General features: G+C 41.7%; 1 protein-coding gene across 2 annotated transcripts in view; it reads right to left on the bottom strand.

Annotated features, from left to right (window-relative positions):
• Positions 1–2,648: 2,648 nt before the first annotated feature.
• The window catches only part of tnmd (tenomodulin), a 50,139-nt gene continuing 39,447 nt past the window's right edge, over positions 2,649–13,340 (bottom strand). Inside the window, exons 5-7 of one of the 2 annotated variants that reach the window (XM_038699847.1) lie at positions 9,961–10,120; positions 8,761–8,855; positions 2,649–4,631 (exon numbers count right to left, since the gene is read on the bottom strand). In XM_038699847.1, coding sequence (XP_038555775.1) covers positions 4,422–4,631; positions 8,761–8,855; positions 9,961–10,120 — 465 coding nt within the window. In that variant the 3' untranslated portion in view covers positions 2,649–4,421. Of the gene's footprint in view, positions 4,632–8,760; positions 8,856–9,960; positions 10,124–13,340 lie in introns of both variants that reach the window. The other variant, XM_038699846.1, reaches the window with a different exon arrangement.

Genomic DNA, 13,340 nt, shown 5'->3' on the forward strand with positions numbered 1-13,340 from the left:
GCCATTGGCAGTCCAGAGACTGATTGGACTGTACTTAAGAGCACTGCTTCTCCAGTTGCTGTGGGTAGATGAATACATTAGCATGTGACATGCCCAGAGCCGAAGACAGCCGAGTCTGTCACCACAGCTTGCAGTGTGTGTGTGTGTGTGTGCGTGCGTTTAGGCTTTGGAAGGGTTACTTGGATTGATTCTGTTAGAGCATGTGTTACATTGATGTGTTGGTGTGTGTGTGTGTGTGTGTGTGTGTGTGTGTGTGTGTTGGGGGCTTGCATTGGTTTGGACTGACTGTGTGTGTGTGTGTGTGTGTGTGTGTGTGTGTGTGTGTGTGTGTTTTCAGGGTCAGGAAGGGGTGGGGGTGGTGGTGGTGTTGAGGAAGCTGTCTGGCAGCATGGCTTGCTTACTGTGCCTAGCTCTCTCTACACCCACATGCACAGCTGTGTACCACACAATTCAATCTTGCCATAGGGTTAACACACACACACACACTTTCACGCACACAGGCACACAGAAAAACAAGGCCAGAGGTTCAGCCACAGCCACCAATACAACCTTCACTCCAGCAAACATCTTCCTGAGCCTTTTTTTTGCAGATGGGAAAATAGTTTGAGACAGGAGTCTGAAATCATTGCACAAGCTCCACATTCAGCAACAAACAACCCTCCATTACATCTAAACAGACACTTCGCTTTTCTGTTCAGTGGTTCATCGATCGCCTGCCATATGGTAAGCGGAGGTTGTTATGGATTACTAAAATAATGAAAGGCTACTAGCAGCCGTTACGTCTGTGCTATTCCTTTGGTTAGTGAGTCAGGGACCCTGAAGATGGAGCGAGAGCTGGGTCCTGGGAGAGGAGGACTATTTCTGTGTCGCCTGCAGCCACTGACACAGCGCAAGTGTTTACTGCTGTGCCATGCTGCCTCTCACAGAGGGAGCAGTTGAAGGATGACGGCTGACATTATTGTGCCTCCAGCCTGCAGCAGGAACAGTACAGGGAGCGCTTATTTAACCATCAGGTCACCAGACTGACTGCAACGTTACAGAGAAAAGGAGTTGATGACTGCAATCACATGGCCATTGCCGCTATATGCTGTCTGTCTTAACTTGACAACCTGCAGCCAAGGTTAGATTTAAATGTGAGGGGTTTTACATACAAGCAAGTGTTTATGGACAGCAAGTGTAGCATGAGTGTAGCAAAAATCATAAAAATTGTGCAAAACAGCATCAGTGTCTGGTTTGATATGGCAGCAGTACACCTCTCTCTACTCAAGATGGCACTGGTAATACACGTGTCCTCAGCAGAGCCTGAGTCCTCAGTCTGGAATGGAGAGAAGTATTCCTTCAGGTCACTAATCTAAATACAGACACTCCTCATACATTGGTTTTTACTCTCCTCCGCCCCAGAATAGCAACTCATGGATCTAAATGAACGAGCGATTATTTGAAATGAAAATAAGCAGCTGGGAGTGAAGTTTTTATCCCTGCATTTTTTGATAAGTAACTAAAGGAATTCATTACCTTGTGAGCCTCGATGATAGTGGCCATTCCTCAGGCCAGGTAGGCAAAATCCTTTGAACTGTGCTAACCTGGTAGACATTCGGTATCTGTTTATCCTGCAGAGTAGTCGATCTTGTTTCCTCTCTTCATCAAAACAGAGATAAACAAGTACTGGAGGGGGGTTTTCCTAAACAGTGTATGAAATGCATGAGAACAACTGTGCAGGGCTTCATTTGAAGTGATATATTCTTTCATTTTGGTCCACAAAGGAAGAGTTCACTGTCACAGACTCAGAGATCTGCCTCGTATCTAATGTACTGAACCATATTATACTGTACATGGTAGGAATGCAAACTAACCCTCATTTATAGAGAAGTAGGGGTATTAAAAACCCGAAGACTAATAATCAGTTCAGTTCATTTGATTTTGTTTAGTTACTTTTTATTTGTTTGCATTTTTAGAGGAAGACATCCTTTTTCATGCTACACTCTGTCTTTGTGGCAGTGGTCTTAAAATGCAATCACTAAACATCTTGCTAAATAAGCCACATTTAGATGCTTTTCAAAGACTTCTGGAGATTTGTGTATTGGATACAAAGATGTGGATGCACCTTTTAGCATGCAACAATGGCACTGTGATCCATTTTATTTCTCTCACATAGGTGCAACTGCAGTATCACCACCATCCAGTGTCTCCTCCATGATGATTTTTAATTATGAGACTGTCTGTACTTTAAAGTTTGACTTTCATGGTTAATATTGGACTTTTGTCCCAACAGGCATGAGGAGCTCTCAGGGAGCCAGCTGTAATATCTGTATCAGCCTCTCAAGTCAGGGTGAGCCATCCCATTCAGAATGACTCTCAGGGCTTCCATGGCAATTTACTCTCACGACTACACAAAACAGTCCTTAGAGTCCTCTGAGACCTCGTCAGATAGACAACTAACAGCATCTTACAAAAAATAACACTTTTCACTATTTCCCAACATTTTGAGTGCAAAAGCTCTCCAACAACAGCAGCAGCAACACCAGCATGCTTAATGCATCTGTTTTAATAGACACTCGACTATTTGATGTGATAAGCGAGGAATAGTAAGGAATGAATTATATGAACACTGATTTTATGAACTTTTCAGAAATGCCTTGGGGGCTTTGTGGTACACTTGTCAGTTTATTTGAAGTATGTTTGCAATTATTGCATTTGTTAGCTCATGCCACTATTTTCTACTTGACATGTTGCTCTGGGCTATTGACATTATTGATTTAAAAAATAACAATATATGAACTCCATTCATGAGTGTATCCATAAAACATTTACATACAGTAATACGTTTCACCCTCTTTTTCACAAAATCCATTTTACTGCCAAATATTATTGATGTCACTGACATTATTATCCCACTGAGCCAACATGAGTCAACATCAAGATTTACTTAGCAGGCATAAACAATGCATTATTATGCTACACAAGAGATGCACAAGAGTGTTTCAGTTTATAAAATAGAAACACTAAAAGCATACATGTCTAGTTTGTCTCGTCAAGACACATTTAATTTGTCTGCTAATGAACAATGGGACTAATGGAAAAGAGAGAAGAGGGCCTGTCTATTCTATGGATAGTATTAGTCAGATTCAAACCCACACTACATCAGCTTTCGAACAAACACTATTAAGTTTCTTTCAAGGAAATTTAATTTTATTGTTTCATTTGATAGGACAACTGAGATTATTCATATAATAAAATTTTAATTGGAAAAAAAAATAAGGAAAGAGATAGCAACATAAAGAAGGCTTCAAAGCAAGCTATGACAACAAAAGTGGTCCATTGTTGTCTCTCTGTTTAACTTTTCAATGTCTCACATAGCTGGAATACTCTTGGGCATTGCACCTTGTTATTCTGATGACAGAACATCAATTATAAATGCCTATCTCACTTGCTTATCTGTTAGTTGCAGCCAGATGAGAGTTATTTCAGCTCGACAGATTGAGATGTGGTGTTACAGATTAAAATCGCCTCAGCAAAGAAGAAACTGTTTGAACAGTAGCACTATTTAAAGCATTTGGTGGATTGGAACAACAGGGAAAACAATGGAGCATAACACAACAGTAACTACATCACAAAAGACAGCTGAGGCGTCTGTGTATTTTTAATTATACTGTACCTCCTTAGTTTAACATGATACCACAAACAGATAAAAGACATGTTACTATATAATACATGGAGCTTTCAGAAGCGTCTTCTAATTCTGTACTAGCATTTTTGTATTATTATCTTTGTGTTTCTTTCCCTAATTTTGCCTTAATTAAAAACACTGAATTTATTGCATCTTTCCATAGTTTATTTTAGTTTTACACCATTTCTAACATGTTTTGTGTGTGTGCATCCAAGAAGTGCTGTATGACTTTCTCAAGTGAAGGAAAGTGATTATAAAAAACTGCGACAAAATGCATTATATATTTAGTTAAAAGCACCACTCAGATTGTATATATATATATATATATATATATATATATATATATATATACACACACACACACACACTGTTACATTACAGTATTAGTAGAGTCTGTTTACCCCATTAAGTAAAAAGTGAATGCATGACAAAGTAAGGACAGACAGTGCTGAAGTATTTTTTTTGCACAGATTAGTTTCTGGTGACTAAATTGCACCCATTCAACAGGATCAAATAACAAGAATACTAAATGGGTAGATGAGCAAAGAAAATTAGACAGCTGTAAACGACCAGTGCCTTTTAAGAAAGAATCAAAACACTTCAAATGCCATTTAGACTGTTTAGACTGACTAATACTCAATGGGCCAACTTTCAGATTGGATAATAATTGTGTGCAATGGACTGCTTTCGTCTCACAAGTGGTCTGGAATATTTATCAAAGGGAGAATTTGCAGCAACATAAACATAAACCTCCTCAGATCCTCCCCAGCATACGGGCGATCCACCAGTTGCACGGCATGACAACCTGACAGATGACCCGGCCTCCTTGGTAGTAGTATGGCCATGGGTTGAAGCCACCCAGGGGCTCGTGGTAGCGGCGGCAGTAGCGGTAACCACGGCGACAGTGCTGGCAGCAGTAGCCGTTTTCATCCAGACGGTTATCCAGCTCGATTCCAACATCTCTCTGCAGAGGACACAGGAGCGGGCAGGGTTACAATCACACACATGACAAATGCCAGTCCTCCCGAAGGCAAGGGCATGAGAAGAGGAAGAGGACAGGGAATGGCGTGAATTGATGAGTCTGCTTTGCTTGTAGGTCAGCAGAATATATGTAAAAACCAAACACGAGTTAAAAAAAAATCAGAATTGATGCCTGTGAAAATGTAAAGTTGTGCCATGCTTGATTACTGTGACAAAGAGATCAAGATAGCGGAGGGAGTGAACGAGCTTGATTTAAGCTCCAGGAGCATAAAACATGATATAATACCCCTGACCTTTCTGTTATACCAGAGGTAGCACGACTGCCGGCTGCACAATGCCCTGTCTCTGAATCCAGCATTCACGGCCTCTCTGCTATCTTCAATCAAAGGCACTCTAACGTTGGTAGTTACCAGCATAATTACACTATTTCTTTCATCTCTGACCTCTTAACTCCCTCTACCGAAGCCCACACTCTGCACCAAAATTGCAGCCCCTCCTCCAATAGAGCATTCAAATTAGAGCTCCCCACGTCTTGGCGCCCTCCCCCTGACCTTGACTTTAAGTGCATGGCACATTCCTAAAGCAATTAGCAGAGTAATGATCGCCTAACAAGGATTCTTTCATTTGCTCTTGCTGGCTGCCTCTGAATTTATAGAGGGGCCAAATGAAACCCAAACGAAAGGTAAATTGGGTAGAATTAATGGCCCTTGGATTTTCCATTGTGCTGGTTGGTTCATGCCCTCATAGACTCGTGGGGGCTGAGTGTCATGCCTTTGATCAAGAGTAACTCCAAATGGGGTTCGGAGAAGTGCCACTTAACTCACCGCGCAAGTTGAGGCAGCAACTGCCCTCAGTATGCATTTGACCACATTTCAATCTCTTTTAGTAAATGATTCCTTGGAGACAATCCTGCGCTGTCTTGTTAAACTGCTCCGATCCAGGAGTCGATGACTTCACATTCAGAACAAACCGGCATAATTCTTTTGCAAGCGCTTACAATGACTCAGCTACATGCAATAGTGCAGAACAAAACACATCCACTGAAGGGAATAGAAAAAGTGTGGCAACTGTTTAAGAGGACAAGACCCGCAGGAACACATGGCTGAGTTCCTTTACTCCCCTGCTGCATTAAGTACAGGAATTAGGAGTTTTCTTGAATCTACTCAGTGGGTAGTCAATCGCAGTGGTTTTACACACATTTTATTTTGTTTCTTTTCTGTACCAGCTAGCAGACTACAATCACATAGCAATAAATTCACCAAAAGCATGACTCATAAAAAAGTACACCATGCAGTTGATGTGAGCTATGATAAATGGAGCAAAATTACACACTCATGAGACATACTTAAAACACATAGAGAAGGTGCGACAGATGATATCTAGGGTAGCAAGGTTTGATTTATTACGATGACAAGCGCAGGTAGGCTTTTAATGATTTATTGTTTCAGTCAAGTTTCAGGTCATCAGCTTCCAGGCAACAATCTGTTATGGAAACAACACAAAAGTTGTCAATGGACCAATGATAATCTTATCTGCTCCTCACAGCCCAAACTGGGATGTTACAAAAAAACGGAGCTCCGGCTCAGAAAATGAAGAAAATATTTTATTCAAATGATGCCGCGTTTATCAAAACAAACAGCCAATAGGCAGCATTGTACCTTAAAGACAATTAATCAGAGCTATCCTTTTAAAACGGAGGGTACATATTAATCACTCTGGCTTTGAATTGATGTCTCTAGTGGGATGCTGCGGTGATAAGAATGGTTCACCTTGGGAAATCTGAGGCAGTCACTCAAAAACAAGCAGCATTAATGAAGAGTAAAAGCCATTACCCCCTTGCTGCATCTGATTTCATCACACACTCACGTATACACATGCAAACACACACTCACACAGAGACCTCTGTTCATAATATGAGGCACTGGATATGAATGAGTCTGCAGAGTAGAAAACTGCGTCAGTCATTCAATAAGATGTAATGAATCAAAGCACGACTCCTCTAATCTCCACACTTGTTGGTGTTATTTCACACACGCTGATCACCGCTCTTCATGAGCTTGAAGCACATGCCTGGATTTGTTATTAAATCTCATAGCAGAGCTCATCACATTCATTCTGGGATCAAAACAGCAGAGATAACATTTCTGTTTCATACCCTGCTTTGTATTTGAAAGGGTTTTTTTATGCTGAAGCACAGGACATTGCAACATATGAGAATGCCTCACCGCTTGGCCTGATCTCAGATTGTCATCTCACTGTGCTCTACAGTGAGGTGAAATGACAATGGAATTGTAATTGAATAAAGAGATAGTCATGTATTTCAGTAAACTCTGCCAGTTTACCAAACTGATAAGGAGCTTTCAGTGTAAAGATTTCTCTAGAGGCACAAACAGCTCCTGCATTCATGGATTTGAATTCAGTCAGTTTCCAGAATTCCTTTGCACCTCTGTTATGCATAGCCATCCACCCTGACCCTTATGCATGGCTTCCAGAGGTTTGTAACACAATAAAAACACTGCGACGCAGACCGAAACACACATCAAACATGTTTACACATATATGTGTGTGAGGTCAATTCATATTGGAAGTCCATCCTTGCTATATGGGTCAAGGACAGTGGTACTATCCCTTCAGCCTTGTCAGATGGTAGTTATTCAGTTTGAAATTTCCAGGGCCACCTCTCATACACAGTGCACTCTGACATGGCAGCCGTGGCAAAGGTCATTTTCATATATCTGCCAGCCTCTGTCACAAGGACCAAACAATTATTCTGCTTCACAAACGTGCGGACACATGGCACTGAAATTCAGACTTATGAAACACAGATGAATTGAATGCATGTTTTTTATGCGTCAGGCTTGCTGTGTGTGCTTTGTGTGTGTGTGTGTGTGTGAGTGAGTATGATAGATAAAACGCTGTAGGTAGAAGTAGAAAGAGAAATAGTGTGAGTAGCAGACTGTGTGTGTGTGTGTGTGTGCTTGGTTGTTTTCTGACTGTGTGCACATTTACATGAGTTCTGGATGAAGCAAAAAAGGTTTGGCTAACACATGTGGCATCCCACTGGAATAAGCGAGAGTTCAGACTCCCAATTACAGACTGCTGCCTGCCCTCTGCTTGGCCACAAAGGCCTTTGTTATCGCTGGACCCACAAACAGAGCCTGGATGTGCTGCTGGAATGGATTGCAGTGGTATGCATAACTCAGCTGATAGAGGCAGAACGTTTCAAAAGGAGAGCTGAGTTTTTCATCCCCGTGGTATGTTTTAATTGCATGGCACTGCATCTCCTGTCGCAGACGATGAGGGAGAAGACAGAGAAGCTGTGGGGGGAGGTTGAGGAGTTGAGCGGGAGGTGTTTCTGGGATAGGGCTGATAAATGTCAACATTATAGGACGTCTCATTTCTCTGCGTGTCTCTCTCCGTTTCTCACAGCTCTGAGGAGATGGCCGACTCATTATCCTTGAATTTAGCTTTAGTGGCTATTCACCTATAAGTGTGTGTGCATGTGTGGCGGATATCTTTGCACCTGTGTTCCTGCTATCTTTAGTGTGCAACTGTTATTTTATTTGTGCACATTTTGGGCACAATTCCTGTGTAATATACTGCTTTATATGATTTCCCCTCAGAGTCAGGAATAATTAACCATACAGCATTGAGTGGTTTACATGCAGTACACGAAAAATATGTTCCTTGGTATTTCCATTCATTTTATATGCTTTGATAATTAAAGCATTATTAATATAAGTGTAATTTATCTGTGCAGCAGTGAGTGACCTTGAGAGGGCTCCTTTGTACAGTGCTTTCCACTGCCTCAGAAAAAAGGAAGTAAAAGAAGGCACTAACGGCTTTAAGGCACAAGTTGCTGCCTTTGAAAGGCTGGATATTCCTCTCAATTAATGGAGAGACATTAAGGGAGTCTTCAATGAACTGGCCTTACTTAAACAGATATATAGAGCAATTGCTATGCCCTCTGGTGCACAAAGTCAGTTTTAACATCAATTAGTGAGAGATTTATATGCAGAAAGAGTCGAGGCAGAGCTGGAGCTGATTGAAGTGGCTCTACTGTATCTTGTGGTGTGGTCCAAGATTGACGTGGCGCAGAGGGGCCCACTTACATAGTCGTTTACGGCAAGGTGGTCCAGGACATCGCGTGTGAAACGCTGACCTGTGACCTCTGCGTCAGGTGTGTCCACATTTTCCATCTCAGCATCTGAATAAACACACAGAGGACAGTAAATGTACTGTTGTTGCTGAATTAAAATGAGAAAGCTCTTGGATTAATTTTTGGCTTGTACACTCCATTTTCCCAGTAGCTTGATGTTAATTACTAACATTCAGAAGAAATACTCTGGAATTTATTCCAAGCTTTTTCATGCTTCTGTCAAACAATGGTGTTGTTGCTGTTGTGATACTAACACACAAACCGTTTTTCACAGATCCTATTTGGTAAAGCCTATCAGCAGTGACGGAATGTAACTAAGTACATTACTCAAATACTGCACTGGCAATAATCTGCTTTTGGCTTAAACATAACTAAAAAGGTTTTGAATTCTATACCAGTCTGTTGGTGTATGTTACCTTGAATCCACCTTATTTATAATTTGATTTGCTGATTTCTATAGTATATATACTGGATTTCTATTAATTGTAAATGTGTTGCCCCACACTTCTACACAGTGACTAAATGTTTATTCAGAGCTTATGGTCTATAATTACACCCAGAAATTAGATTTTGACTACTATTAAATTTTAACTCCTGAATGAGTTGTCATACATCAGAAAAGGTTGAAGTAATCTAACTAACTAGACTTCCCCATTTATTTTTAGAAAAACTAAACTGACTTTTAGTACCCACATAACTACAACATTTATACTTTTTTCAATATAAAACTTAATGTGATGATGAAAGTAATTTAAATCAGCTACAACTCAACCAGCTAAAATTAATATATTAATATTTTACTTTAGATAGTCACATCTAAACATTTAGTACATTTAGCTAATAACACCTTTGTACTTTTACTTTGAATGAAGGATTTTTACTTGTAATGGAGTATTTTATACACTGTGGTATTGATATATTTAACCAAAGTAAAGGACATGAATGCTCAGTTTCTCAACTTTCAACACACACACACACACACACACACACACACACACACACACACACACACACACAGAGTATCCCAGGCTGGAAGCTTATATTGTTGGGAAATCATGCGGCCTCCACGGACCTACACATGGCCTTTGGGGATGCCCTCCAGCGAGAGTCTTAATAGACTGCGTTTAGAGGCAAAGATGCCCCCTGCTCTCACCACTCAGAAGGGAGGGATGGATCCAGTGGATGGGCAGCTCCTGGCAAATCTCCCAGATCTTGGAGTCGAAGAGGAAGGCTGGGTTAACGATGGGCTCCTTGGCAGGAACCCACACTTGGGAGTCCTCCACCTTCATATCCATGGCCTCAGTCTCATCCACCTGCTAGGAAACACCACACACACACACACACACACACACACACACACACACACAATATAGCATGTTAGAAGCTGCAAAAATGTCCAGGCCCCACACAAAGTATTGTCCTGCATTTACACTCTCCTCCCCTGAGCCACATAGCAGCTCCAGCCTCATCATTTTATCTATCACCTTTCTGTCCGCTGAGAGGGCGGCAACTTCCTGACTCCCACTGCCCTGACTCCCTCTCTCTGTCTCTCTGTCTCTCTCTCTCCCACCCTCTTCTCAAGCCTCCGGCATGGTCTTTCTATTATACATCATTGAAATTCACAGACAGTGATGATTTGACTTTTAAATGACTTTAGAAGTGGTCTTCATTACTCTGAGTGTGGCTGCAATATCGTTTAATGTGACAGACACAATAAAGCCTTGCATTCGCCTCCCTCCTTTCCCCCTTCCCTTCCTCCCCCTCCACCACAATGCTTCGCTTGGCACCCAGCACTATCAGTGGGCTTAATTTGTTGATACTGTAGTTCATGAGCTGTAAAGTAAACTATTATTGCTTAATGATGGGGTCTACATGTCAGTGTTGTCTAATAGAGACATATGAAGGGGATTTGGTCTCCCCTAACAGTGCAGATATTTATTTTCTTCATGTATATGTAAATACACACACAAACAAACCCCTCTTCCCATTCCCTTGTTAATTAGCAACCCAGAACAGAAAAACAGTTCACTTGACAAATGTTTTTACAAGGTGATTTTCTCCCAGTCTAAAGCTTAATTGCACATTAGTTAAGCTTGACGTAGAATCCTGGGGCTATAGCAGGAGCAAGAATCATTTATATCGGGTCGTGCCCCCTCCCACACGTTCACTGCTGTCACTCTCGCTTGAATTAGAATTTTGCTTTCTGTGCTGCTTCTTGTTTGTCATCGAGCGAGTTGTGACCTGCAGAGAAGGGAAAAAAAAACTTAAGCACATTCTGTCACATCAAAGATTGTGTTTGGGCTCGGGAGGTGCTTAGCCCAAGCTTTTGACACACTTTTCCCCACTTTTAAGCACCGGCCAGTAGACTAATGATGACTCGGAGGACTGGTGTAGCGGGTTGTGGTGGTTCGGTGGAGGGGTGCTCTAGCATTGAGCTAGTGCGCTCACCATTCCCGTGGCTGCAGAAATTAAAATCAAACTCGAAGAACACAAACAGCACTCTCTAATTGGACCTCTTAACCACTGTAGACAAGTGTGTCTTCTCTGGAAAGTAAATGGAGGTCACGACATGGGGCTCACAACATGACTTTGACTTCACAGTTGAGAAACGACTCCAATAACTTGTAGGAGAGGGCCCAGGGGGAAAGTGGTAAAGGTCAGCGTTTTAGCATGGGGCAGGGATTTCTAAATGCCAGTTGACAAGCACAAAGACAACATGATTACAGTTCTCCCGTTTGTACACACTTCTGAAAGGGTTATTTTGCTGTTGACAAATGATGTATTATTAAGACACAAACAACTTTTTATCAAGTATTGGACCTTGGGAATGATTCTAATTTGTTTTGTGTGGCCTGCTCCAGGTGCATGTGTGCATTCTGCCTACAGTGCACAACTTAATTACACACCAGTTGTGCTATAGGTAATGAATTTACCCTCTCCTGCCACTGTGTCCTAAGGGAGGAAACACTGTCTACATGACACATTGTTTAAAGTGGTGCTATGTTTGCCAGAGATCAACGAAAATGTTCTCACAGTACCCAAGAGCTTTTACATACTGCACATAGCATATTCAGGGGGTTTCATTACGCAGTGTACCAGGTGGTCAATTTTAGTTTACACCCATATTCAAGGAACTTGCAGTGAGAGTGCTGCCACTTGCTTAAGGGCACTAAAGGCCTGATCACAGTGGCATTTAAAACAGTGAAATAATCAATTCATCTTTTTTTCTAGTGAGGGAAAAGTAAATCTGTGCAATTTTTTTCTTGTGGACTTCAACTTTGGTGACCTTTGACATGCAAATTTGTGCCGCTGACAAAAATAGCAAACTGTCTTGAGAGTGCTGACCTTTGAGGGAACTGACAGCAGAAGAGTCCAAAATTGAGGAAGTTATATTAGCTGTATTGTACCATCCACTTTTATTTAACACTTGGTATGGTTCACAGACAATTATGAGACAGGAGTTGGTTGTCAAAAATACATATTTCTGAACTTATTGTCCCGTTAGCCACCGTGCTACCAAGCTTGCTAACAGACACTTAGCAAGCCTGCTTGCTTGGATAGAATAGAAACAGAAAAAAGCTCAGATAGTTATGTGTGATAACCAGCTGGTTAACATGTTAATGCTCACTAGTTTACCAACTAGCTCTGCAAGTTGTTAGTACTTCGCAAAGAGCTGCGATACTTTCTGGTGTGATCCATATGACTGAATTTGTCACCAATGTAGGAAGTTAACTTTTCAGCTTTTTGTTGTAGTCTCACTGGTCACCCTGTTATTAATTGAGCTCATATCTTCAAGCAGACAAATATGAAACAAAACAAATGTACTTTGTGCCTGCAGGACTTTGGTGTATTCACATCCTCTAAAGTGGTATTGTTCCTCAGTGCGCTGGTTTTCTGTTTGCAGTTGTAGTCTGAGTGGGAGGTTTTGGGTTGCTGGGTGAGCTTTGGTCATCCATATTAAGTGGCTGTTTAATGGAGCAAGCAGCATCCGTTGACAATGTTAAAGGGTGTGAGGGAGGCAGATGGCGGTTTCTGTGTCAGACTGGGGTAACTGGAATGAAGCTCAGGGATTACTCCCTCAGACATTTCATAGAGGAGGCAAATTGAAAAGGGAGGAAAAATCCTGGCAAACAATTCATGTTTGTCACCTGGTTCTCCCTCGCAGGGGCTGTATTTCCTTATCAGCCGCTTGCAGTTTTTCCTGCAATTTTTGCCACTGTTTTTCACCTCGGCTCTAAAGCCTGCCACGGCTGCTCTGAGCCCTCTTTCCTAAAAGCCTGCGGCTGGGTTAAGCTAGGAACCATTAGTACTTGGCTTTAACCCCTGTGAGCTTCATGTGTGCAACACCTGAGGAGGAACTTCTTCTGCTGATCTTCTCCAGGGTCACATGTGGGTGGATGCTCACAGAGGACAGATCAGGTGCCGTTGTCTAATGGACAGACCTTGATGTGGTCAGACTAATATATATGATATTGTTGTTTCCCTTGTGTAATCCATTGTTTTGTTGAAAACCCATTTCAGCAATATTAGCAG

This window comes from Micropterus salmoides, unplaced genomic scaffold (assembly GCF_014851395.1).
Source record: "Micropterus salmoides isolate LMB-PRFRI ecotype aquatic unplaced genomic scaffold, ASM1485139v1 Ms_hic_scaffold_5, whole genome shotgun sequence".
NCBI lineage: Eukaryota > Metazoa > Chordata > Actinopteri > Centrarchiformes > Centrarchidae > Micropterus > Micropterus salmoides.